Source organism: Podarcis cretensis (genome assembly GCF_951804945.1).
Source record: "Podarcis cretensis genome assembly, chromosome: 10".
NCBI lineage: Eukaryota > Metazoa > Chordata > Lepidosauria > Squamata > Lacertidae > Podarcis > Podarcis cretensis.
In genome coordinates, this window is record NC_137179.1 from 1,881,820 (window position 1) to 1,909,496 (window position 27,677).

The following is a 27,677-nucleotide window of genomic DNA, read 5'->3' on the forward strand; positions in this document are numbered from 1 at the left end:
CTCAGTGTCCGGGCAGAACGTTGGGGGTGGAGACGCTCCTTCAGGTATACTGGACCAAGGCTGTTTAGGGCTATAAAGGTCAGCACCAACACTTTGAATTGTGCTTGAAAACGTTGTTGTTGTTTAGTCGTTTAGTCGTGTCCGACTCTTCGTGACCCCATGGACCAGAGAACGCCAGGCACTCCTGTCCTCCACTGCCCCCCGCAGCTTGGTCAGACTCATGCTGGTAACCTCGAAAACACTATCCAACCATCTCGTCCTCTGTCGCCCCCTTCTCCTTGTGCCCTCCATCTTTCCCAACATCAGGGTCTTCTCCAGGGAGTCTTCTCTTCTCATGAGGTGGCCAAAGTACTGGAGCCTCAGCTTCACAATCTGTCCTTCCAGTGAGCACTCAGGGCTGATTTCCTTCAGAATGGATCGGTTTGATCTTCTTGCAGTCCATGGGACTCTCAAGAGTCTCCTCCAGCACCATAATTCAAAAGCATCAATTCTTCGGCGATCAGCCTTCTTTATGGTCCAGCTCTCACTTCCATACATCACTACTGGGAAAACCATAGCTTTAACTATACAGACCTTTGTTGGCAAGGTGATGTCTCTACTTCTCAAAATGCTGTCTAGGCCTGTCATTGCCCTTCTCCCAAGAAGCAGGCGTCTTTTAATTTCGTGGCTGCTGTCACCATCTGCAGTGATCATGGAGCCCAAGAAAGTAAAATCTCTCACTGCCTCCATTTCTTCCCCTTCTATTTGCCAGGCGTACTGGGAGCCAATTTAGGTCTTTCAAGACCGGTGTTATGTGGTCTTGGCAGCTGCTCCCAGTCCCCAGTCTAGCTACCGCATTCTGGATTAGTTGCAGTTTCCGGGTCACCTTCAAAGGTAGCCCCACGTAGAGTGCATTGCAGTAGTCCAAGCGGGAGATAACCAGAGCATGCACCACTCTGGCGAGACAGTCCACGGGCAGGGAGGGTCTCATCCTGCGTACCAGATGGAGCTGGCAGACAGCTGCCCTGGACACAGAATTGACCTGCACCTCCATAGACAGCTGTGAGTCCAAAATGACCCCCAGGCTGCACACTTCGTCCTTCCGGGGCACAGTTGCCCCATTCAGGACCAGGGAGTCCCCCCCACCTGCCCAACCCTTGTCCCCCAACAACAACCCCAATCCATTAACTGCCATCCATCCTGTAACTGCGTCCAGACACTTTCCAGACATTTTATGATTCTTTGAATCTCATTCTGTGCCTCTGAAGCGCCCACCTCTAGGTTACTGCTAGGCTGAGGGATCGTGACACTGGCCTGCCCCACTCATAGCATGTTGATTGCAAGCTCTTGGGGGCAGAGAGCTGTCCTTTTCATTTCCTTGTGTTGTTCTCTGTGGGTCTTTATATGTAGCTATAACAACAACAACAACTTTTCTCACCTTCGGTTCCCACAGTCGGCTCTCGGTTTTGAGTACAAGGGCGAAGTCGAGATGCACACCTCCCAAAAAGGTAAGATTGGAGAGATTCCTGCTGCTTTGTCTTATTCCCCCTTCCCCCCCTTCATTTTTTTTTTTTTTTTTTTTTTTTGCTTTTCAGAAAACATTGGAGAGCTGCATTACAAAATTTGGAGAAGTGTGATTTTCGAAGGGTGTTTGTGTTTTGGTTTGTTTGCTTCTTGGTTCAGGAGATGCGAACAGCCAAACAGATTCCTCCCCCACCCCCCCACCCCGGTGTGTGACTGCAGCCATCCCTCTGCCTCTCTCTCCATGTGCTCCAAGGCCTCTGGAGAGGGAAGGTGCATTTTGAGCATGTGGAGAAACACAGGGGACCACATTTGTCCATGGCTGTAGGGCAGGCTGGAGCATGACGATAGATGCACACAGAGCTATGCGCCAGAAGGCAGTGCAAAAGAATGTTGTCTCCTACTGGAGTTCAGCCCACCATGAAACGCAGAGAGCATTCTCTATTTTAAGCATTTGGTGTGCCACACTTTAGCCATAAAGACTTCCAGAACGCCTTACAGACAGTCAGAACAAGACAGTCCCTACCTGCAGGCTCACAGTTTAAAAAAACACAACACACGAGGGGAAATGGTCATGGAGGGAAGAGGAAAACAAAAACCCAGTCACCAGTTTCTTTTTTTTCATTTTAAATTTTTATTACAAATTTCAACACAGTAATTTTAAAAAATACATCCTCCACATTGTTTCCCCCCTCCATTTTCCCCTCCCCCCTAAACAGAACCCCCCCCCCGACTTCCCTCAGCTCCTTTCTCTGGTTTCTCAACACATCTTTCTATCTGCATGTTATAAAATTGCAAAGATCCTCAAATTATCTATCTATGTAATATAATACAAAGTTTGTGAATGTTTATTCAAAACCTGCCAAAGAGTCCAGTTCATTTTGTTGCTTCTTCAAATATTTCGTAAAAGGTTCCCATTCATCTTTGAAGTCAGTTATCCTTGTCACGTAGGTTGTGTGTCAATTTTGCCAATTCCACATAGTCCATCAGTTTTTCTTGCCAAAGTTCTTTCGTCGGGATTTCCTCATTCTTCCATCCTTGTACTATTAAGACTCTTGCCGCCGTTGTCGCATACATAAAAATGTTTTTTAGTTTCTTTGGCAGGTCTTTTCCCACAATTCCTAATAAAAAAGCTTCAGGCTTTTTCACAAATGTTAAATGAAACATTTTCTTTAACTCATTATATATCATTTCCCAAAACATTTTAATTTTGCTACAATCAGCAAAATTTTGCTACAATTTTGTTACAATTTGCTACACATATGGTAAAAGTCCCTTCTTTTTCCTTACATCTCCAACACACATCTGAGCCAGTTTTATACATTTCCCCTAATTGTACTGGTGCTCAGTCACCAGTTTCTAAACAGCTGTTCCTATAAGACGGTTGGACTGCGCCTTGTATGCCTCCTTCCAGCAACTCCTGGTGACGAACATATCGCTCTGTTTTTCTTTTGACCACATCAACAAGGAGGAGAGGAGGGTCTTGTCATCTGGGGAGCCCAGGACTTGCCAACACAATGCCCAGGGTTGCACCTCAGGGAAGTGACTTTGGTCCTGCTAATGCAGCAGTTCGGCTTCACTCCCAGAGGTGCACTCCATTGCCTCTGGAGAGCTGAGCCGTCTGCAAAAGTGATGAAATGCGTTTTCTGCTTCCCATCTCTCTTCTTCTGAGGCATCCTGAGAGCCCCACGGTGGCCGCTGAGGGGAGAGGAGGCCTGATGGGGCTGGCCTGTTTCAGCAGAGCTGATGGAGGGAGTTCTGCTTCCCAGCTCCATCTCACTCATGCCACTTCTGCTGAGATGGCCCAGCTCTTGTGGGTTGGAGCTGTTTCTGTTGGATCAACCCATCACCATCTGATGGATGATTTAGAAGGATTGGATCCGGCACTGCTTTCGCTGTGCGTGTGTGCCAGTATCTGCACTCAGCAGTTACATCTCAACACAGCTCCTTCCTTGGAAGCATCTTCTGGGTTGAAGATACACACAGGAGGCAATTGTGCTGGGCCCGGGGGTTAACCCGAGCAACACAGTCCAGGTCCAGTCCTGAATCCAAGGATTCCACAAGGAGTCAGTCCGACGGGGCCAAGGCAGGAAACCAGGCGAGGACAGGTACAGGATCTCAGGCAGGTTCTGGCATACAGCGGTGTTGCTCCCGCAACCTGGGGCAGGATCCAGCAGCCTTTTATCTTTGTCAGGGTAACGGCCGGTCCTGATCCCCCAGCGACTCACCTCCCTGTCTCGCCCAAAGGCGAGCACTCCTCCTGCAAGTATTCAGGTCTCTCCTTCTCTCAGACCTCAGTCTCTGCAGCTCGGGAGACGTCGGTAGGTTACTAGACCCAGAGGCCGCCTCAGCCTCCCCTGACCCAACCGGTAGTGGAGCAGCTGAAAGTGATGGCCCAGCTGGAGGCAACGAGGTCATCCCCACATCTGGAGCCAGGGCAGGTTTAGGCCCCTGACTCAGCCCAGCTGGTGTTTGCTGCAGGGGAACCTGTGCAGACTGGGACTCTTCAGGATCAGGCCCCAGACTGGGTTCAGATGCCGCCTGAGGCAAAGGATCCGGTGCAGACTGAGACTCCTCTGGCTCCGAGTCTGAGCCCAAGTCCCAGGCCATCACAGCAATAAACACTCATGGATGCCATAAAGATTCAGTCAAGTGTAGAAGTTTACTTGACAGGCAAATATTGGTAGCAAATATATATAGCCATTCACCACTGCTGTGGTCAAGGCATGCTTAGAGTCCAACAAGAGTCCAAGATTCTCTCTCTGCTTCTTTCACTGCAAGGAGCAAGCAAGAGACTCACAACAACTTACGACAAGTTACACAGGACCGTTGTTACCCTCTGTGCATGTCCAAAGAACAGTTCCCACAGAAAACGTCCTTGCATAGACAGAACAATCTCAGCCTTCTACTGCTTCTTAAAACTTCTTCTCTGTTTCTGGAACAAATGATTTGCCCACACACAGAGAGAGAATATCCAACAGTCTCTGCAACTCTCTGAAATTCACCAGGTTTCACCTCCTTGCAGATTACGCTGTTGGCTTTGGGGGCAAGTATGGTGTGCAAAAGGACCGCCAAGACAAATCTGCCCTGAGCTGGTCGCACAAAGAGGAATCGAAACCCCACGAGTCCCAGACAGGTGGGTGTTGAATGCCTCCTGGTTCAGAGAATGATGTGGGTGGAGCCTTCACTGTGTTGTTTAGCCCAGCCTTCCCCAACTTGGTGAAGTCCAGGGATTGCTAAACTCCATCATCCCTGGCTCTTGGCCATGCAGGCTATGGGGAGTTGGGGTGCAATTACATCTGGAGGACACCTGGCTGTGGAAGGCTGGAGTCCTGTGTTTGAGAAGGATATTAGCAAGCTGGAAGATGTGCAGAGGAGGGCGACCAGGATGGTTGAGGGTCTGGAAAGCCAGTCTGATGAGGAACGGTTGAGGGAGCTGGGTACGTTTAGCCTGGAAAAGAGGAGGCTGAGAGATGGGAGTCAAAGATCTGAAGGGTTGTCCCATGGAAGATGGAGCAAGCTTGTTTCCTGCTGCTCCAGAGGACTCCGAAACCAATGCTTTCAAATGACAAGAAATGAGATTCTGTGGAACATTAGGAAGAAGTTTTTGACAGTAAGAGATTTTTGACAGTGGGACGGACTCTCCCTCAAAAGGTGGTGGATCATCCTACCTTGGAGGTTTTTAAACAGAGGTTGGATTGGTATCTGTCAGGACCACCTTAGCTGTGATTCCTGCATTGCAGGGGGTTGGAGATGACCCTTGAGTCTAATAATAATAATAATTAATAATAATAATTTTATTATTTATACCCCACCCATATGGCTGGGTTTCCCCAGCCACCCTGGGCGGCTTCCAACCGGATATTAAAAACAATACAGCAATTAAAAACAATTTTATGATTCTCTGTTAACTATGCATAGCTCAGTTGTTGGGGAACAGAGGTTGCTAACCTCCAAACCACAGGCATGAAGTGCCCCCCCATGCACATTTCCTTCCCATCCCACTATTTTGGGCACCCCTTGAATCCCAGGTGAGGGAAACCGATGCTGTTGTGCCTTGGTGCTGCTTGTGAGCTTCCCAACTGGGGCGCCTGATTGGCCACCATGAGAACAATGGATCCAGCAGCCAAGATCTTCTGATGTGGTGCAGACCACGGAGCAAAATGGGGTCAGCTCTTTCATCTTTCTGAAATTCACTCATCCCCCTTGCAGATTACGCCGTTGGCTTTGGGGGCAAGTACGGTGTGCAAAAAGACCGCCAAGACAAATCTGCCCTGAGCTGGTCACACAGGGAGGAATTCAAACCCCATGAGTCCCAGACAGGTGGGTGTTGAATGCCTCCCGGTTCAGAGAATGATGTGGGGTGGGGAGGGGGTTAAGCCCCTGGAAGAGGCTGTCAAATGTATAGAGCCCCTCATGGAGATGGCCTTGCCTTTGCTGAAAGGCTCCTGTGGCTTGGTTTCTGGAGGGCCATTCATTTCCTCCCTTTCCCCCCTTCCCACATTGCAGATCATGCCAAGGGATTTGGGGGCCGCTATGGGGTGCAGAAGGACCGGGTGGACAAGGTAAGCAGAGTTCGCCCCTCCACCTTCCACCAAATGCCCTTGTAATGGGGTTTGGGGTTGCTTGTGCGTAAGCCACTAACTGCTCCAAGCTGAGTAGTTTGGTCAAACCTTCCCCCGGCTGATGGCAGTTCCCTGACAGCCCTCTATGGGGCAAATAATCCATGCTGATAAGATCCTGTGAGCACCCATGATTGACCTTCTCAGAGTCTGGTTCTGGGAGGGAATGATGCGCGGCCTCTTGCAGAAAGATCTCCCACATGGAGGTGAGGAACCTGTGTCATCTCTGTCCTGCCCAGCTGGGTGTACTGTGGACCTCTCTTTGCAGAGCGCTGCTGGTTTCAACGAGATGGAAGCTCCAACTTCTTCTTTCTTTTTTAAAATAATATTTATTACTTTTAAAACTTACAAAAAAGAAAAAGAAGAAAAAAGACAAAAAGGGGGAAAAAACAAGAAAGGGGAAAAACAATACAATACAATATATAAACAATACAAAACACAACATTAACACATTGACCTAAACAAAACAAAACAAAAACAATTTAAAAACATACATCATACCATTTCAGTACTCTATCTTTCATTCCCTTGTTTCATCGACCTCCTCTCACCTCCCTTTTTGTATTCCACTTCTATTAATTGTTTCAGCAATTCCTTTCCATCTTTCTCTATTTTCTGTCATATAAATATCTTAACTTATTTTTACCCTTATTTTCCATTAATACTATAATGCTTATTTATGCTTAACTCCTTATAACATTTCTACTAAAGCCATAAGATTTCATTCCAACATTTTTCTAACACTCAGTAATTTTACAATACTTCTATTTCTAAAAATAAACTTTAAACTTTTCCCAATCTTCTTCCACTATCTCTGTGGACCTCTCTTTGCAGAGCGCTGCTGGTTTCAACGAGATGGAAGCTCCAACTTCCTCGTATGAGAAGACAACGCCTGTGGAGGCAGGTAAGTCTTTTCCTAGGCCAACCTGTCAAGGTCAGTGAGTCGATGCCCACAATGATCCATGAGTGATGTTGGAAAAGCCCTAGGAATCGAGACCCCCTAGCTGCTGAAAGGGAGCTATTTGCACCAGAGCCTTAGCAAGCCGTCCTTAGAGGGTAGTTGCCTCTAGGTGCCTCCTGCACTATGGGCTCTAGACTGAGCCAATGGGCCGGAGAAGGTGCCCCCCCAAGTCCCCCCAACTCCACAATCCACTATAAAGTCAAGTTGCATCATCCATGCATTTTGCTTCAGAGAATTCAGCCATACACGCTTGGCTGCAGCTCCATTCTAAATCCATTCCAGCCTTTTTCTTCTGCCTTCATCTCTCTCTCTCTGCCTGCCTGCCTCCTCCTCCTCCCATCGACAGGTTGCTCACATGTGGAAGAGTGAGGGGAGGCAGTGGAGACGTTGTGGGGGGAGTTCCCCATGGGGCTTACACCCCCCACTTGCCAGCCAAGGTAAAGATAATTTTGGCTATGCTCATGACCCTCAGAACTAACCCTCTGCATATGATGCAACTTGACTGCATATTTTGGAACGTTGTCGGTTGGTTCACTGTGCATTTATGCCCCCACCCAAGATAAAAAGGTAAAGGGACCCCTGACCATTAGGTCCAGTCAAGGACAACTCTGGGGTTGCGGCGCTCATCTCGCTTTACTGGCCGAGGGATCCGGCGTACAGCTTCCGGGTCATGTGGCCAGCATGACTAAGCCGCTTCTGGCGAACCAGAGCAGCGCACGGAAACGCCGTTTACCTTCCCGCCAGAGCGGTACCTATTTATCTACTTGCACTTTGACATGCTTTCGTACTGCTAGGTTGGCAGGAGCAGGGACCGAGCAACGGGAGCTCACCCTGTTGCGGGGATTCGAACCGCCGACCTTCTGATCGGCAAGTCCTAGGCTCTGTGGTCTAACCCACTAATTTTAACCACTGATCTTGAAGCTGCACTGACTTCAAAACTGCACTGATTTCTTGTGTCTCTTTGAATTCCTGTGCTGCGTTGGGTACGAGGCTGTTAGTTTTATAACAAACTGTGTTATGCAGTGGGTGGGTGGAGGGAGGCCCCCACAGCCAAGTCTTCACCCAGCCCCTTGTCATTGTCACCAGCTTCTGCTGGAGCAGGTAACCTGAGGCAGCGGTTCGAGAACATGGCCAAGTCAGCCGAGGAAGATAACCGGAAGAGGGCAGAGGAAGAGCGTGCGCGTCGCCAGGCCCGGGAGAAGCAGGAGCGCCAGGCAGCCCAGAAGCAGCTGCAGGAGCAGGAGGAACAACGGGAACAGGAGCAGGAGGTGAGGCCAGAATTGGATAGATCTAAAGGATCTAATGATGTTTTCTTTAAGAGCGGGCGCATCACTGCCTTATTCAATTCCCCTGGGAATGTCCCGGTGCCAAGGGACAAATTGATGATATCCCTCAGGGGGGCCCGCACCTCGTCTGGACACACTCTAATCAGCCAGGACGGGCACGGGTCGAGAGGACAAGTGGTGGGCTTTTCAGCTCGGAGGAGTCTGTCCACATCGGCTGGGGATATCAGATCAAAGTGGTTCAATACTGGACCCGAGGACATTCAAACTATATCCTTGTTCTTCCTGTGTATGGCAATTATTCTGTCCGTGTTGTTTCTTCCTGTCCTTGTGAAATATTATGTCTATCTTTTTCCAGTTGTTGCTGTTCTCCATCATGCCTTGGGCGGAGCTGTTATCCCATTTTAAACTCCTGCCTTTTATATGTTTCCAGCTTTTTGTATCTTACCTGATCTGTATAAGCTGCCTTGAGTCTACTCTCTGGGAAAAAGGCAGAAGAAACAGTATCATAATCATAATCATAATCATAATCATAATCATAATCATAATCATAATCATAATCATAATCATAATCATAATCATAATCATAATCATAATCATAATCATAATCATAATAGTTTTATTTTTATTTAATTTTATCCTTTCAGGAAACCCAGAGAATTGAGGAGCCAAGGAGCAAGGCTCCAGCCCCCAGACTCTCGCCAGGGCCCATGAAAGTGGGCAGAGAGGACATGGGCTTGCCCCCTGTGCCACCGCCAGCCCCTGAGCACCAGGTAAGGGCTCACTCGTGCCCAAGATGGCCATGCTTTGGGGAACACCAATGGAGAGGTGCCACCCAAGAGGTGTAGAGTGGCCAAGGGGGCTGGACAGTTCCTCTCAGCTTGTGGACTGACCTCCTTGTCAGACGCTCGTCCTACACTCGAGTAGGACCCTGGCAGAGACACCTGCCCAATTGGCATGTTCTCTCCCTCCTGGTCAATCGTTCGGGAGCTTCAAAAGCTTTCTTCTGCCTGAACATCACAGCGACTGATGCCAACCGAAACCGGCACACTTAGGGATCCGCAGAGTTTGCGCACCTTGCATGACAGACCTCAGCAACTCAGCATTTTGGCTAATCTACTTTATTTACATATAAACACACATGGAGCACTGCAACATACAAACGAGATGAAATGTAAAGATGCAAAGTTTAATTTTGTAAACCATCAGATGGGAGGGAAGGATCCGTTCCAGAGCCCCGTTCGCATCCAGAAGCAAATGCAACCCACGTCCACGCGTTGCCGTTTCTGCGCATGCACGTGATGCCATTTTGAACAGCTCCCAACAAAATATTAGAAATACAAAAAAACCCAGACATTAAAAACTTAAACAGGGCTGCCTTCAGATGTCTTCTAAAAGTCTGGTAGTTGTTGTTCTCTTTGACATCCGATGGGAGGCTGTTCCACAGGGCGGGCGCCACCACCGAGAAGGCCCTCTGCCTGGTTCCCTGTAACCTCACTTCTCGGAGGGAGGGAACTGCCAGAAGGCCCTCGGAGCTGGACCTCCGTGTCCGGGCTGAACGATAGGGGTGGGCAGTGCTTTTTCCCTAAAAAAATGTTTAGCGGTCCTGTCATTTTCTTACTCATAATGAACTACTGCCCCTCAATAAGACCAAATGTAGATTGACAAAATGTTTAGGGTATGCGTACCCCTGCATACCCCCAGGGAAAAGCACTGGGTGTGGGACTTCTGCATGCAGAGCATCTGTGCATGCGCGAGTGGTGAAACCCAGAAGTAACGTGCTCCGTTACTTTCGGGTTGCCGCAGCGCACAACCTTGAAAATACTTATCCCGAAGCTACTTCAACCCAAGGTATGACTGTAAACTTAGGTGAATCAGTTTGAGGTGGCAGGGCTCTCATTTTGCTCCCCATATTCCCCATGCCCAGGCAGCGCCAGCGGAGGAAGAGGAAGAGGAACCCCCTCCAGCTCTTCCTCCACGGAGCCTGCTCTGGGGCGAGGGCGTTGCAGAGCCACCCAAGCCATCTTTTGTGCCGCCACCACCGCCACCTGCAGACACGGAAAGCCAGGACTATGGCGGTGACTATGAGGAAGTCGGGGGGCCCTTGGACCGCCAGGAGCCTCCCAGCTTGGATGAGGATTACGCCGATGGAGGGGACTACGAGGAGATGCCAGGTGGCCTTGATGGGGACGAAACCATCTACGACAATGCTCTGGACGCCGACCAGGAGGACTACGAGGAGATCCCAGATCAGGTTCCCAGCAACCGTGGAGGAGCGCCCTTGGCAGGTGAGAGAAAGGAAGGCATTCATAGCCCTACCTGGGGGTGCCGCCATTGGGGATACTACTACTACTGCTACTAGCAATAATAATAATAATAATGCAGTGGTACCTCTACTTACAAGAGACGTGGGTGGCGCTGTGGGTTAAATCACAGAGCCTAGGGCTTGCCAGTCAGAAGGTCGATGGTTCAAATCCCTGCGACGGGGTGAGTTCCCGTTGCTCGGTCCCTGCTCCTGCCAACCTAGCAGTTTGAAAGCACAAAAGTGCAAGTAGATAAATAGGTACCGCTCCGGTGGGAAGGTAAACGGTGTTTTCGTGCAGGCTCTGGTTCGCCAGAAGCGGCTTAGTCATGCTGGCCACATGACCACATGTACACCAGCTCCCTCGGACAATAAAGCGAGATGAGCGCCGCAACCCCAGAGTCGGCCACGACTGGACCTAAAGGTCAGGGGTCCCTTTACCTATACCTTTACCTCTACTTACACACGCACCTCTGTTTACGTATCCTTCGGGATACGCACATGACATTCCCAGAAGTATTTTTCCGGGTTTCTACCACGCCATGCACATGCACAGAACAGGCACTTTCGGTTGCGAAAACCTCAGGATCTGACTGAAGCTTCGGAACGGATCCTGTCTGCAACCGGAGGTACCACTGTAATAAATTATTTGTACCCTGCCCATCTGACTGGGTTTCCCCAGCCACTCTGGGCAGCTCCCAACAAAATATCAAAAATACAAAAAAAAAAAAAAAAAAACAGACATTAAAAACTTCCCTAAACAGGGCTGCCTTCAGGTGTCTTCTAAAAGTTATGCAGTTCTTTATCTCCCTAACATCTGGTGGGAGGGCGTTCCACAGGGTGGGCGCCACCACCGAGAAGGCCCTCTGCCTGGTTCCCTGTAACCTCACTTCTCGGAGGGAGGAAACCGCCAGAAGGCCCTCGGCGCTGGACCTCAGTGTCCGTGCTGAGCGATGGGGGTGGACAGTGCTTCCCCCACTAAAAAAATGTTTAGGGGTCCTGTCCTTTTCCTACCATAATGAAATACTGCCCCTCAATAAGACCAAATTTAGATCCACAAAATGTTAAGGGGTATGCGTACCCCTGCATACCCCCAGGGAAAAGCACTGGGGGTGGGACTTCTGCATGCAGAGCAGGTGTTCTGCAGCTGAGCTGTGTCTCTTCCCATGGATATTTGCTTGCTGCCCTTCATCCAAAGATCTCAGGGTGGTTGAACAAGGAAAAAAAGACGGAATAAAGCCTAATTCATAGAAAGAAGAACAAAACTAAACTATAACCTCACCTGTCCCACAAACACATTCAAAAGGCTGCAGAATATTAATCATTCAAAGGCTTGGTTGAAGAGGAACGTTATTTGCCTAGCATCTAAAGATAGGCAATGAAGGCGCCAGGCAAGCCTCCCTGGGGAGAGCATTGCACAGATGGGGGGCCACTGCAGAGAAGGCCCCGCATTCTCGTGTTGCCATCTCTGGACCTCTCGAGGAGGAGAGACATGAAGGAGGGCCTCAGAAGATGTTATCAGGGAGATGGGCTTGATTTCTGTAGCTGGAGTGGGAGTGCTTCTGTTTAAAGGTTCATGTTTCAACTAAGAGTGAACGATACATACTTTTCACTTGCTCTCTTCTGCTTGTAAAGATTTTAAGATGCTTTTAAGGTGAAGGAGACAGAAGAGTTATTTGTGAAATAACAGCTTTTTAGTAAGTTAGTGATGAAGTACAAAAGCCGCCTCTACAGATGGTGGGTTAAGGCATTCAAGTGCACTATTGTAAAGGGTAAAGAAACTGTTTGTTTGCCCAATGTTTGCTCTGTTTGCCTTACACAAAATGAAGACTCTTGTCCCATAAGAAACTGCTAGTGATTAATGCCATGCAGCAAGCCCACTATTTGGAAAGGCTTCCCTTCTCATGCTGTTTATTGCCTTGCATGTGGAGAGGCGTGAAAGTGCTTTTCTGATTATGCATTGTCCTTAACAAGGATCTAGCACTTGAAAATAAAACGGATGTGTGTTGCATTCAAATGGAAATAAAATAGATTGCATATAAAAAAGGGGGAAAAAAGAAAGAAGATGAGCTCAGGGTCCGGGTAGGTTCATATGGAAAGAGGCGCTCCTTGAGGTATTGCAGTTCCGAGCTGTTTAAGGCTTTATAGGTCAAAAGCAACACTTTGAATTGGGCCCGGAAGCTAATTGGCAGTCAGTGCACCTGGGCCAGGATTGGTGTAAGATGCTCAAACCGCCTTGCCTTGATGAGCAACGTGGCCGCTGAATTCTGTACCAGCTGAAGTTTCCAAACCATCTTCAGAGGCAAGTCCCATAATAATAATAACAACAATAACAATTTTTTATTTATATCCCGCCCTCCCCAGCCAAAGCCAGGCTCAGAGCAGCTAACAACAGTAAAATAACACAGCATTCTAAAATCAATTCATTATAAAATCAGTTCAAATCAAATTAGTGCAACCATTGGGCTAGAGTTCTGTGAGGATTGCCAAAGGCAATTGTCAGACTGTGCCTTGGCCAAAGGCCTGGTGGAACAGCTCTGTCTTGCAGGCCCTGCAGAAAGATGTCAAGTCCCGCAGGGCCCTAGTCTCTTGGGACAGAGCATTCTACCAGATTGGAGCCACAGCCGAAAAAGCCCTGGCTCTAGTTGAGGCCAGCCTAACCTCCCTGTGGCCCGGGAACTCCAAGATGTTTTTGTTTGCAGACCATAAGGTCCTCTGTGGGACATACCAGGAGAGGCAGTTCAATAGGTACGAGGGTCCTAGGCCATATAGGTCTTTAAAGGCTAAAACCAGCACCTTAAACCTGACCCTGTACTCCACTAGGAGCCAGTGCATCCGGTATAGCACCAGGTGAATGTGATCCCACAGCGAGGACCCCGTAAGGAGTCTCGCCACAGCATTCTGCACCCGCTGGAGTTTCTGGGTCAGTCTCAAGGGCAGCCCCACGTAGAGCGAGTTACAATAATCCAGTCTGGAGGTGACCATCACGTGGATCACAGTGGCTAGGTCAGGGAGAGAGAAGGAGCCAACTGCTTAGCTTGGCGGAGATGAAAAAAAGCCGCCTTTGTTATAGCTGCAATCTGTGCCTCCATATGTTGCAATAATCTAACCTAGAGGATAGCAAATTCCTTCCAGTAGCACCTTAAAGACCAACTAAGTTAGTTCTTGGTATGAGCTTTCGTGTGCATGCACACTTCTTCAGATACCAAGTGTGCATGCACACGAAAGCTCATATCAAGAACTAACTTAGTTGGTCTTTAAGGTGCTACTGGAAGGAATTTTTTTATTTTGTTTTGACTATGGCAGACCAACACGGCTACCTATCTGTAACTAGAGGATAGCAGTGCAGCTGAGGTGGAGGGGAGGGCAAATGAATGCACCTGGCCAGGTAAGTGCCTGGGGTGTCCTTTCATTCTTGCTGCAAGTTAACTTACCCCACCTTCTTCCCTTGCAGGAGCGAGCCAGGCAGGGCTATGTGCTCGAGCCCTCTACGATTACCAGGGAGGTCAGTCCAATGTTTTGCATCCGTTTGGGGCTTGGGGTGTGAGGGTGGTGGGGATGGCGTTCTGGATAGATCACCCACAGCAGACACCATAGAATCACAGAATGGTAGAGTTGCAGGGGACCCCAGGGGCGTATCTAGTCCAGCCCCCTTTAATATTGTCATGGAGAGGTTGTTGAGAAGAGGAGATAAGTGGGTATATTATATTTGGGGAAGGGGTTCAGAAAGGCAGGGGCAGGAGGAGTGGGGTCTCCCCCCCCCAATAAAATGTGCACACCACTTGATTGTCAGAAAACCTCAGAGCGGTTTGCAAATAAGGATACTAAACTTAACTGTTGACAGCAGTAATTCCAGACATTCGAGATAACCATAGACTAAAAACAGGTTAAAACACACACCAACTTTCTAAGCAAAGGAGTTGGCTTGTCTGAACAGTTTTTAGCAGGCATACAGTGAAGGCACCTACCTGAGATCAATAGGCAGGGAGTTCCAAAGATAAATAAATGGGTATCATGTGATACCAGCAGCAGTGCCAGTTCTGCCAATCAACACAAGTGGGCATATGTGGGGCAAGGCGATCTCGCAGGTAAACTGGGCTTTATATATTAATAGTAACACCTTGAACCTGTCCTGATAGCAAATCGGCAACTCTGAGCGCAGGTGTTATATGCTGACAAGGCCTCGCGCCCATCAGCAATCGGGCTGCAGCATCCTGGATCAAGCGCAAAGGAAGCCCCATGTTGAGCGCGTTGCAGTAATCCAGCCTTGATGGAAGCAAGGCACAAACTGCTGCAACCAGACTTTCCTGATGCAGGAATGGCTGCAGCTGTCAAGTGATGCATCACAGGCGTATATTATGGGTTGGCACCTGCAGGTCCTTGACCCCAAAAGAGAAAGCTTGGTACACGTCCAGGAGCAAAACTACATGGGTTCTGGGTGGGCTTTGTACTTGGAAAGACTGGGGGGGGGGGGCGCCAGACTGATACAACAGAGAGACAATTGGTACAACCAAGACCCCCCCTTCTGTCTTCTTCTTCTTTGGCGTTACAGATAGGTAGCCGTGTTGGTCTGCCATAGTCAAAACAAAATAAAAAAATTCCTTCCAGTAGCACCTTAAAGACCAACTAAGTTAGTTCTTGGTATGAGCTTTCGTGTGCATGCACACGAAAGCTCATACCAAGAACTAACTTAGTTGGTCTTTAAGGTGCTACTGGAAGGAACTTTTTTATTTTGTTTCTTCTTTGGCGATCCCTCGTAGCCGAGTAAGACTGTCTTCCATAAACACAGTTTTAACAGTGAGTCCGTAAGTGACTGTGGAGCCCAATTCTGAATCCACACGTCCTTCCACAGTGGGGACAGAGGTTTCCGGGTGCGAGTTGATCACGCTGTGGATTTGCCAAGCGTGACTTCCTCTTAGCACGTTTCTCCCTTGTGTCCTGAGTTCGAGTGTCTTCAAAGCTCATGACACCTTTGGTAAAGGCTGTATAATAATAATAATAATAATAATAATAATAATAATAATAATAATAATTTATTATTTATACTCCACCCATCTGGCTGGGCTTCCCTAGCCAGTCTGGGCAGCTTCCAACAAAATATTAAAATACCGCAATACATTAAAAGCCTCCCTAAACAGGGCTGCCTTCAGAGGTCTTCTAAAAGTCTGGTAGTTGTTCTTCTCTTTGACATCTGATGGGAGGGCGTTCTACAGGGCGGGTGCCACCACCGAGAAGGCCCTCTGCCTGGTTCCCTCTAACCTCGCTTCTCTCAGGGAGGGAATTGGCAGAAGGCCCTCGGAGCTGGACCTCAGTGTCCGGGCAGAATGATGGAGGTGGAGACACTCCTTCAGGTCTACTGGGCCTTTGAGGCCGTTTAGGGCTTTCAAGGTCAGCACCAACACTTTGAATTGTGCTCAGAAACGTATTGGGAGCCAATGTAGGTCTTTCAAGACCAGAGTTATGTGGTATCGTCGGCTGCTCCCAGTCACCAGCACTCACAGGCTCCTGTTTCCCAATTGTTGGTATTTATACTACATTTTTAAAGATTTGCCTTGAGAGAGTCTTTTGTTGACCACTAGCATTACACTTTCCATTTTTAAGTTCAGTATAGAGTAGTTGCTTTGGAAGACGATCATCAGGCATCCACACAACATGGCCAGTCCAACGAAGTGGATGTTGAAGAATCATTGCTTTGACACTTCTGTAACCCTGCTGTGGTACTCACACCGCTGCTCGGGAGAGGAGGGAATCCCAGCTGACTGACCCACCCTCTTTTCCCCTCCCCCTTTTTGTCAGATGGGGACGATGAGATTTCCTTCGACCCTGGAGACACCATCACGGACATCGAGCAAGTGGATGAGGGGTGGTGGCGTGGATCCTGCCAAGGCAGGCATGGCCTGTTCCCAGCCAATTATGTCGAGCTGCTGCCTTGAAGTTCTCTGTTGTAATGTGGAAACACCGCGTGCCCCAGCCCCACTGTGCCCCCACCCCAGCATCCTTCTGTTTCACACCAATAGGCTCCAATCCAGCCCTGGAGTGGAGAAGAGCATGGCTTCCCCCTTGCAAGAATCTCCCAATTCATTGAAATATATATGTGCTTTTCCTTCCAAGTGCAGTTTCCGAATTTGTTCAGGCTGCCTCTGGGCTTGATGCTTCCTTCCTGTTCTCTCTTTCTGAGGGAACCGCAGCTGCCTAATTCAGCTCTCCACCAAATCACAGGACTGTAGAGTAGGAAGGGACCCTGTGGTCATCTAGTCCAACCCCTTGCAGTGCAGGAATCATGGCTAAATAACCTCTTCTTGGAAACCTCTAGCAAAGGAAACCCCACCGCTAGATCGCTTGAAGCAATGCAATGATGCACACATGAAAAAACGCAGCTGGAAGTTTGAAAATTCTGGGAAGGAGCCAGCAAAGTTCAAGGGCTGGAGAGGGTGTGCAAAACACAAGCTCAGCTGCCTTCCTCTGGGCAACCTCAGATGCTGCATCACCGGATATTGTGTTAAAAAATTAAAAAATTGTCCAGTAGCACCTCAGAGACCAACTGTTTGTTCTGGGTATAAGCTTTTGTGTGCATGCACACTTATTCAGATACAATTGTCATGGAGAGGTTGTTGAGAAGAGGAGGTAAGTGGCTATATTATATTTGGGGGAGGGTTCCCTAGGGTTCAGAAACGCAGCGGCAGGACGAGTGGGGTCTTTTTAAAATTTTTATAAAATGTACACACCACTTGATTGTCAGAAAAACTCAGAGCGGTTTGCAAAAAAGGATACTAAATTTATCAGTTGACAGCAATAACTCCAGACATTCGAGATAACCATAGACTAAAAACAGGTTAAAACACACACCAACTTTCTAAGCAAAGGGGTAGGCTTGTCTAAACAGTTTTTAGCAGGCATACAGTGAAGGCACCTACCTGAGATCAATAGGCAGGGAGTTCCAAAGATATATAAATGGGTATCATGCGATACCAGTAGCAGTGCCAGTTCTGCCAGTCTAACCTTCAGGTACCTGAAGAAGTCTGTATGCACACGAAAGCTTATACCCAGAACAAACTTAGTTGGTATCTTAAGGTGCTACTGGACAATTTTTTTAATTTTTTATTTCGACTGCATCAGACCAACACGGCTACCTACCTGCATCCGGATATTGTGTGTGTGCGATCGCACAGACACACACGCTTTGTAACGTAGGTGGAGGGGAAGCCCTTCTTATCTTTTTGTATTGCTCATCTTGCAATGCTCTACCAGGGGAAAAACATGCATAACACATCATATGCAATGTGCATAAAAGGATAAAAAATAGAATAAAGTCATTTATACTAACTCAAAACTCTTGCATGTGGTGGATAGAATATGTCAGCCTTCCACAGCTCTGCAGTCATTTCGGACTACAGTTCCATCAGCCCCATGCGGCTGTGATAGTTGGCGCTAATGGGAGTTGTAGTTCAGAGCATCTGGAGGGCACGAAGTTGGGGGACGGGGGTGCTCCGAGTTGGCGCCTCTCCATTTCGGCGGGTACAGGCTTCAGAATTTGCCACAAAGCAGAATTAACTGAGTGCTTTCAAAAGAGTCCTCAGGGTTCCTAAGAATACTCACCCACATTGATCCCTCAGCTATTAAAAATAAAGAGTCACTTGTGAAGCTTCCATCACGCTCATTTCCGAAGGTCTCACGATCCCTACCTGGCTGTGGGCAGATGCACATTTTGCTTCTGGGTGGCCCTAAAACCTCCTTTAATTCTAGGGCATTGTTCATGTGCGACAGGCTTCCAGGAAGACCTGTTAGCTGTAGGAAGGCAACTTTTCTGATTCCATTAAACACACACACACACACACACACACACAAACACACACACACACACACACACACACACATTATTCACCACGCCTCCCCCTGGGGTCTCAGGGCCAGAAAGGAGATCTGGGGCAACCCAGTCAGATGGGCAGCAGGGAATAAATAATGATCATCATCATCACCACCTCATCATAAAAGCCAAGCCAAAGAATCAAATCAAAGTTTACAGACACACCATATGTTTAAAGTGCATGGTTTGTCTCAAGGAATCCTGTAGTTTTTTAAGCTTGCTGGGGTGAGGGTCTGATATGTACAGTAAAAAACAACAACAATGGGTTGAGAAAGTTGTATTTCATGGGCTGTGGCTGGATGAGAGATGGCTAAGTGCCAGGGTGGTAGAGAGCAGTTGGGTAGAGACTAAACAACAAAGATGTCGTACATTTGGCTATATAATGTATGGAAATGCTCTTGCAGACTCTTTGAAATAATTTTCATTTGATTTTGCAAGTGCAGAGTTATAACAATACCAAATACGTATCCATATTTAGAGATTTCTATGAATCTCCAGACTTCCCACCTCTCCCTCCATGGGTCCTATTGTCAACATTTTCAACTGCATATTATTTCATCACCCTTATTTTATACCTCTCCATATTGTCCATAATATTAGTTGCATTACAAGTGTTATTAGAATCCTGCTAATGTTTTCATCTGCTTACAGTGGTCTTCTAAATAAATTATAAGTTTCCCCAAAATTGAAGTTTTTATCTTCTTGGTTCTTGAGCCTTCCGGTCAGTTTTGCCATTTTGGTGTACTCCAACAGCTTAGTTTGCCATTCTACTCTGGTAGGGACTATAACTTCTTCCCACCTCTGGGCTAATAGCATCTGTGCGGCAGTCGTTGCATACATAAAAAGTCTTTTCTGCTCCTTTGGGATTTTGGTACAGACTCTGTAGACTCTGTCCAGTGATGCACTGCTAAGTAAAGTCGGATCGTTTGTGGTGTGAGCCTCCGTACTTGAACTCGCAAAGGGGAATTTCCCCAGGGGAGCTAGGCCCAAGAGGAATCCCTGTTAGTGAGGGAAACCAAAGCCCTTCTTCAAGCCCCCCAGAACCTTCCTCAGGGCTTCCTTCACCTCCTTGTTGCGGAGGCTGTAGATGACAGGATTCAACATGGGGATGATGATACAATAGAGAGTGGAGATCAGGGTGTCCACTTCCAAGGAGTAGCCTGCACTTGGGCGGTTGTAGTTCACATCGGCCATCCCAAAATAGATGATGACCACAACTATGTGGGCTGCACAAGTGGAGAAGGCCTTGTGCCTGCCGGTGTTAGAGCGGATCCGAAGGATGGCCGACAAAATGAAGATATAGGAGATGACCACCAGGAGGAAAGGGGCCATGCCCATAAAAACGTTTGCTATGTGAAGAGCCATCTTGTTGACATAGGTATCACTGCAGGCGATTTGCAGAAGAGGAGGGACATCGCAGAAGATGTGGTGGATCTGGTTGGCCCCACAGAAGGCCAGGTTGGTGGAGAGCACGGTGTGAATGGCAGAGTCCAAGAGTCCCCAGATCCAAGTAGCCGTGGCCAGAGGGACACACACTCTTCTGCTCATCAGGTGAGCATAGCGCAAGGGTTGACAAATGGCGGCATAGCGGTCGTAGGCCATGACGGCCAGCAGGGCGCACTCGGAGCCTGCAAAGGTCATCAGGAAGAACATCTGGGCCATGCACTGGTTGTAGGAAATGGTGTGTCTCTGGCGCAAGAAGTTTACCAGGATCTTGGGGACGGTGACAGACGAGTAGCAGACGTCCAAGCAGGATAAATGGCTGAGGAAAAAGTACATGGGGCTGTGGAGGCGTGAATCCAGCTGGATCAGGGTGAAGATCATGGAGTTTCCCACCAGGGTGATGAGGTAGATGGTCAGAAAGAGGAGGAAGAAGAAGACCTGACCTTTGTGGACCCCAGAGAAACCCAGGAAGATGAATTCGGTCACAAGTAGTGTCTGATTGCTGCTTCTCTCCATCAGGGTCAGCTCTGAGTGGAGAACCAAGAAAGAAGTGAGATGAATGGGGGCAAAACCAGGATTCATGAATACATGCAGGTGGAATCTTTCCTTCTTTGTGGAGCAGCCAAGACCAAGAGCCCCAGCCCAGCTCTTAGGTTTTGGGCTTCCCAGTCAGAAAGGGCAGCTCCCAAAATGGTTGGGCAACACTTCTCTTCACTCCCACCCTGCATTTTTGATCCTAACAACTCACCTTGGCAGTAAGAGCAATTGGTGGTCAGGGTAACCTTGGAGGAGGTCTGGTCCTTGGGCAGGGGGCGGGGGATAACAGTTCCCTCAAGCCATTGGTTTACCATTTTTGCCATAAGTCCTCTGGGCAATGATGACCTCCCTCTGTACAGCATTGGGTGGGCACCAAATCCTTTTTGCTGCTTGAACCTCCTGGCTGATGCAATGCAGGGCTCAGTTGTCCTGTGTTTACATACAAAGGTTCTCCCTTTCTGTTACCATTTTTGGATCTGTTAGCATTTCTGTAGCAATCATTGAGCAGTCCGATAGGCTATGATTCTCAGAATTAAAGTACCGGTACTTAGCAAGAGCTTGTTCTGTTTTTTTTTTTTTTTTTTTTTTTTGTAGTAGTAGAAATTGGGAGTTTCAAAAGATTCACTCCAGAAACACCTCCATATAGAACAAAATCACTTGGTATACAAGAATGACTCCACAACTGTAATCGATCTTCTGAATGTACACACTGGGCACAGAAACACCACATGGCCTGAACCTAGATCAGTGGTTCCCAAAGTATTTTGGGGCTAGTACCCCCTTGGTTCCATAAACTCGTTCCTAGTTTATCCTACCCTATCGAAAGCATTATTCAGAATGGGACTTTGCACGATTTGCTAGAGAAGATAATAATGCAATAAGATTTGAAACAGTGACAACTACTTGCATGTTTATTCAAAATCCACTTAAAACTATTTAGTTTAATAAATTTAATTGACAAACTTGAACCAGTGATACCAGCTTCCCATTGTCTAATAGTCCTTTGCACCTGTAGTGAATGGTATGGTTTGCATTGGCCAAAAAGATGGCTGAAAACACCACAAAATGGAAGCGATGTCTTTGAACTGTCAGTGAACTGATCACGAACTGTGTTGTATAAGCGCTAATGAAATGTGGAAAACATCTTGATGTTTGGGCAAAAACAGAGTGTGCTGGAACGGAACAGCATAAGGAGGCTTGGTACTGGGCTGTACACCTTTACAAAACATTCAGATAAGTTCAGAGTTGTGAGATGATGCCAAGGACAAGGATGAGATGTCGTCAAGAGTAAGAATGTGAGATGCCAACAACAAGGAGTTGTGTAAGCATCAGGAGTTGCCATGTATCAGATGAATAAACAAGGTGTATAACTATCAAAGCCCTCCAGCCTCAGGTGCGTGCCGGACATATGACAGCGCTGTCTTCTGCCACCGCGACTCTTACAGGATCTGATCAATCCAGTTGAAGAGTGGTGAGTATAGATGTGTGTGTGGTTGTGTGTGTGGTTGAGTGCATGTTCCCTGTCTTGTTATGTTTGTTAATCAATAAAGCAATGCTGTAGAAAATCCAGTATTCGTTGTCTGAGATTTACTTGTGCTTAGAGTGCAGTATTGGTCTCATTTATGCTAAACATCGAAACATTAAAAGGACCTATTGGTCACAACACAACACAACGCAATGCAACGCAATGCAACGCAACGCAACACAATGCAATGCAATGCAATGCAATGCAATGCAATGCAATGCAACGCAACACAGCACAACACATCTCTGCTGCCCACTTGCCTCTTAGTGCCCCCTTTGGGAACCACTGACCATGATTGGAGGATGACCAGATGACCAAGAGAACCCTCTCACACCCCCTTCCTTGTCCAAGTGCAACGCAACAGCCCTGCAGTGCTGTCAGTGGGCCAGGCTCTTCAGTAGCTGCTGTTGCCAAGGTCTCACTTACTCTGGCAGTACATTTTCGTGGTGGGGGAGTGGGGGTGTCTGTTGTAAATCTGCAGCCGATGAATAAGGCTGATGCATAACACCACTCTGGACTAGGGACGGGTGCTGTGTGAATCTCAGATTGCACTGAAAGGCAAACCTACCAAGAAACAGACACACTGCAAAATTCACTCGTCTCTGAATTTTGCAACCCAGTTCTCCAGTCAAGAAATGTACAGTACTGGGTCTGAGTGTGCATGCAAATACATACCTTAGTTCAGATAGCAAACCAACAGGCATTATGTTAGAGGAAATGGCTTTGCAAAGATGTGTATCTTGGGCAAAATCGCTATCAAATGTGAATATTAGGAGAACATTGCACTAAAATGCTGATGGACTCTCAAGAGGACATTAAAAAAGAAAGAAAAAAGATTCCCAAACTGATGTGGAAATGTATAGATCTGAATTTTGGAGTGGAAAAATGAGAAATGGAGAGAAACCTGAAACTGACCCAAGGAAGGTGCTTAACATTGTGGGGAAAAAGATGTCACAAGTTTGCTCTCCTGAATGTCAGCTGAACATTAGGCATCCTAGCTTATTTCTTCATTTTTCAAGTTGTTTTAAACATCATGCACAGTATTACACAGCAGCAGATAAGGAGTTTGCCTGGTTTTAAATGAACTGGTGCAGACAGACGAGTGATTCCTCCCCAATCTACCCTCATGGCAAATAAAGAATTTCCTAAGTTTGGAGGTTATTTTGTGGGTCCCTTCATTTCTCTGCTCCTCACCTGGCAACTTCCTGCCGAATGAACTTGGATGACGGCTATGACAGCTGCTGCTCTGGGACAGGTGTGGAGACAGTTTCGGATGCTGATGCTCCTTCCAGGTGAGCTGGTGAGGAGGGCCAGGCAGGAGGTAGTAGGTCAGAGAAGGTGAGGGGAATGAAGAGGATGGGTGGGTTGCAGGATTCCTACCTTTCCTCATGTCAGAACGAGACACACACCTGGATGTCACTCATTTTCTGCCCAAAGAAAGGTCTCCATTTCCTGCTGGCCCAACCCACCGTCCTTCATGCATCCCCACATACCTTAAAACTGACCCAGAGTCCTGCCTGTGTCCTGTGGGCCCCAGTCTGGAAGGTAATATGGCTTTTATTGTTTGAGGAGCCCCTGGAGAACATGCATTTGCATCACAAGGAATGAAGATCAAGGAGTCCAGGGGAAAAAAATAATCTCCCCTCTTGCCCTGGGCTTCCTTTTTCCTGGCAGAAAACACTGGCATCAAGGGTATGGGGTGGAGCCCAAGGGGGTTGCAAACAGCCGTGTTCAAATGAGGCCCTTAGGGACAATTCAGTTTGCAATTAAGGTGATCCTTTCTAATTCACACTTTCTGGAACACAGGCTTTGAAATTTGCACTTGTCCAGCTTTTGCGATAATAATAATAATAATAATAATAATAATAATAATAATAATATGCCACCTACCTAACTGGGCTGCAGAAAACCTAGATAGCATCTTAAAAAGCAGAGACATCACCTTGCTGACAAAGGTCCGTATAGTTCAAGCTCCAGTTTTCCCAGTAGTGATGTATGGAAGTGAGAGCTGGACCACAAAGAAGGCTGATCACCGAAGAATTGATGCTTTTGAATTCTGGTGCTGGAGGAGACTCTTGAGAGTCCCATGGACTGCAAGAAGAACAAACCGATCCATTCTGAAGGAAATCAGCCCTGAGTGCTCACTGGAAGGACAGATCGTGAAGCTGAGGCTCCAAGACTTTGGCCACCTCATGAGAAGAGAAGACTCCCTGGAAAAGACCCTGATGTTGGGAAAGATGGAGGGCACAAGGAGAAGGGGACGACAGAGGACGAGATGGTTGGATAGTGTTCTCAAAGCTACAAACATGAGTCTGACCAAACTGTGGGAGGCAGTGGAAGACATGAGGCATATTACTATTACTACTACTACTACTACTACTATTATTATTGCTGAAAAATCTGGACAAAATCTGGCGTGCTCCAGTCCACGGGGTCACAAAGAGTCGGACACGACTAAACGATTAAACAGGAGAAAAGGTGTATTTATTGTTGTTGTTGCTGCTGCTGTTGAATTTATATACTGCCATATACCTGAAGGTCTGAGGACAGTTCACAGAATATTTTAGGCAGAATCATGTTGGGAAACGGCGTATATGAAACAAAATTACATTCAAAATTGACTTTACACTAAGATACCAGTGATTTTTCAAGAAGATTGAAAAACAACAACTACATAAACTAATGTGGAAACAAGAAGATCTAAACAGAAGGGGCTAAACAGAAACAGGAGGACACAACAAGAACGACCGTTAAAGGATTTGGGGACAGTGTGAGGTTTGAGGCTGGCTCCCCTTGTGACACTGCGCCATGTTGAATTTGGCAGCTTAGCAGCTCTTCAGACTGGGAGACAATGCAGTTGCTGAACTGGGTGTTGGACACAAGACCCAGTGCGGAATCATGACCTAATTCTTTGGAATCTGTCTAGTAATGTATTGCTGAATTAAGTCTAACCAATGGGGATATGGTGTTAGCCACTGTATTTTGACCCCCAAGGGAAATTTCTCCAAAGGCAGGAGACTCTGTTAGTGAGGGAAACCAAAGCTCTTCTTCAAGCCCCCCAGAACCTTCCTCAGGGCTTCCTTTACCTCCTTGTTGCGGAGGCTGTAGATGACAGGATTCAACATGGGAATGATGATACAATAGAGAGTGGAGATCAGGGTGTCCACTTCCAAGGAGTAGCCTGCACTTGGGCGGTTGTAGTTCACGTTGGCCATCCCAAAATAGATGATGACCACAACTATGTGGGCGGCGCAAGTGGAGAAGGCTTTTCGCCTGCCGGTGTTTGAGTGGATCCGAAGGATGGCCGACAGAATGAAGATGTAGGAGATGACCACCAGGAGGAAAGTCCCCAGGCTGACAAACACACTTGCTACATGAAGGGCCATCTCGTTGACGTAGGTGTCACTGCAGGCGATTTGCAGAAGAGGAGGGGCATCGCAGAAGATGTGGTGGATCTGGTTGGCCCCACAGAAGGCCAGGTTGGTGGAGAGCACGGTGTGAATGGTGGAGGCCAGGAGGCCACAGGTCCAAGAAGCAGTAGCCATAGGGACACAAACTCTTCTGCTCATCAGTTGAGCATAGCGCAAGGGTTGACAAATGGCGGCATAGCGGTCATAGGCCATGACAGCCAGTAGGGCACACTCGGTTGCAGAAAATATCATCAGGAAGAACATCTGGGCCATGCACTGGTTGTAGGAAATGGTGTGTCTCTGGTGCAAGAAGTTCACCAGGATCTTGGGGATGGTGACAGACGAGTAGCAGACATCTATGAAAGCTAAATGGCTGAGGAAAAAGTACATGGGGCTGTGGAGGCGTGAATCCAGCTGGATCAGAATGAAGATCACCCCATTTCCCACCAGGGTGAAGAGGTAGATGGCCAGGAAGAGCAGGAAGAGGAAGGACCCACCCTTGTGGACCTCAGAGAAACCCAAGAAGATGAATTCGGTCACTACCAGCGTCCGATTGCTGCCTTCCATGGACTGCATCAAGGTCAACTCTGAGAAGAGAACCAGGAAGCGAGAGAGAGTTGGCAAAAGCTGTGTTGGTTATGTGGAATATTTCCTTATTTATGGAACAATCAAGACAAAAAGCCCCACACCAGTTCGTAGGGCAGGGCTTCCCAATCAGAAGGTGCAGCTGCCCAAATGGTTAGGTTACTCTGCACAAACACGCAGAGAGAGCTCTCCCCTTTTGATGCTAACTACTATCCTTTGCAGTAGGACCAATCGTTGATCCAGACATCACTGGAGGAGATTTGGTCTTAGGGGGCAGAAGTAATGCTGTACTGGGGAAACACTGAATGGAATACCCTGAACTGACCCCTTAAGCTATTCTTGTTGTAAGACAGTGGTGGCCAAACTTGGCCCTCCAGCTGTTTTGGGACTACAATTCCCATCATCCCTGACCACTGGTCCTGTTAGCTAGGGATGATGGGATTTGTAGTCCCAAAACTGCTGGAAGGCCAAGTTTGGCCACCACTGTTGTAAGACCTCTGAGCAGTTGTGACCACACTCTGTAGAACTCTAGGGGGGCACCAAATACCTGTTTGCTGATTTGAACAAAGAATTTGCATCTCTCTCTCTCTCTCTCTCTCTCTCTCTCTCTCTCTCTCTCTCACACACACACACACACACACACTGTATCTTTGCAGCATTCATGCATCCAGCATCTGCATTTTGCTTCCAGAGTTGGATCTCTTAGCATCTCTGTAGCAATTATTGATCAGTCTGATAGGCTGCTGTTCTCAGAATTAAAGTGCTTAGCTCAACTTGCTGCTGTTGTTGTATTTGGGAGATCTGGAAGATTTACTTCAGTAACACTTTCATATATAACGAAATCAACTGGACTGCAAAAATGACTCTACAACAGCCATTGATTTTCTGGATATATACATTAGACGCAGGAACAGCACATGGCCTGAACCTAGATCCATGTTTCCCAAAATTATTTGGGTCCCTGCTCCCTTGGTTCCATAACCACATCCCTGTTGTTGTTGTTGTTGTTTAGTTGTTTAGTCGTGTCTGACTCTTCGTGACCCCCTGGACCAGAGCACGCCAGGCCATCCTGTCTTCCACTGCCTCCCCCAGTTTGGTCAAACTCATTCTGATCCTCTAATAAAAAGCCTTATTCATAATAGCAGTCTGCATGAACTGCTAACCATGAAATTTGAGCCAGTAACATTAGGATCATGTGTCTAAATGTTCCATTGGACATTGTAGCACCACTTTTCTTTCTCAAACATTTATTCAAAATGCAATCAAAACTTTTCAGTTTGTTTAATTCAGTTTATGAACTTGATCTGTCAATGCCAGCTTTTCAATGTCTTCTTGTCGTTTACACCTACAGCGCCTTGCTGCTGGCCCTTGGCCTCTTAGCGCTCCTGGGAAATTCCCACCAGCCCTCTTGGAGAATCACTCACCTGGAGAATAGCATCCTCCTCACTTAGCCATTCTGAGCACTGCAGCCTCAAAGATTCTAAGATCCTCAATTTGGCATCCACACAGACATTCCAGTTGTCACATTAGGATAATTTATTAAAGAATAAAAAGTAGGGGGGGAAGCAGGCAGAAGGTCAAAACAGAATGCAAAATAAAGCAGTAGAAATAAAACCGGATGACTCCTAGCCTATCCACCACACTA

The 27,677-nt window shown here is 47.5% G+C and overlaps 3 protein-coding genes across 3 annotated transcripts in view; 1 reads left to right on the forward strand and 2 right to left on the reverse strand.

The window, feature by feature from the left end:
* The window catches only part of GOLGB1 (golgin B1), a 76,127-nt gene extending 56,910 nt beyond the window's left edge, over positions 1–19,217 (forward strand). Inside the window, exons 27-36 of the mRNA XM_079992079.1 lie at positions 1,433–1,487; positions 4,526–4,636; positions 5,713–5,823; positions 6,010–6,065; positions 6,957–7,026; positions 8,170–8,351; positions 9,014–9,139; positions 10,294–10,654; positions 14,123–14,173; positions 16,465–19,217. Of these exons, the coding sequence (XP_079848205.1) occupies positions 1,433–1,487; positions 4,526–4,636; positions 5,713–5,823; positions 6,010–6,065; positions 6,957–7,026; positions 8,170–8,351; positions 9,014–9,139; positions 10,294–10,654; positions 14,123–14,173; positions 16,465–16,601 (1,260 nt within the window). The 3' untranslated portion in view covers positions 16,602–19,217. The remainder of the gene's footprint in view (positions 1–1,432; positions 1,488–4,525; positions 4,637–5,712; positions 5,824–6,009; positions 6,066–6,956; positions 7,027–8,169; positions 8,352–9,013; positions 9,140–10,293; positions 10,655–14,122; positions 14,174–16,464) is intronic.
* A 34-nt stretch (positions 19,218–19,251) lies between these two features.
* Positions 19,252–21,088, reverse strand: LOC307224766 (olfactory receptor 5T7-like). Its single transcript, XM_079991865.1, has one exon. The coding sequence runs from the start codon at positions 20,555–20,557 to the stop codon at positions 19,535–19,537; it is 1,023 nt and encodes a 340-aa protein (XP_079847991.1). The 5' UTR covers positions 20,558–21,088; the 3' UTR covers positions 19,252–19,534.
* Positions 21,089–25,060: 3,972 nt separating this feature from the next.
* On the reverse strand, positions 25,061–26,014 carry LOC307224833 (olfactory receptor 5T17-like; the record flags this gene model as incomplete). Its single annotated transcript, XM_079991959.1, has 1 exon — positions 25,061–26,014. One exon carries the CDS (start codon positions 26,012–26,014, stop codon positions 25,061–25,063), a length of 954 nt encoding a protein of 317 aa, XP_079848085.1.
* Positions 26,015–27,677: the final 1,663 nt, after the last annotated feature.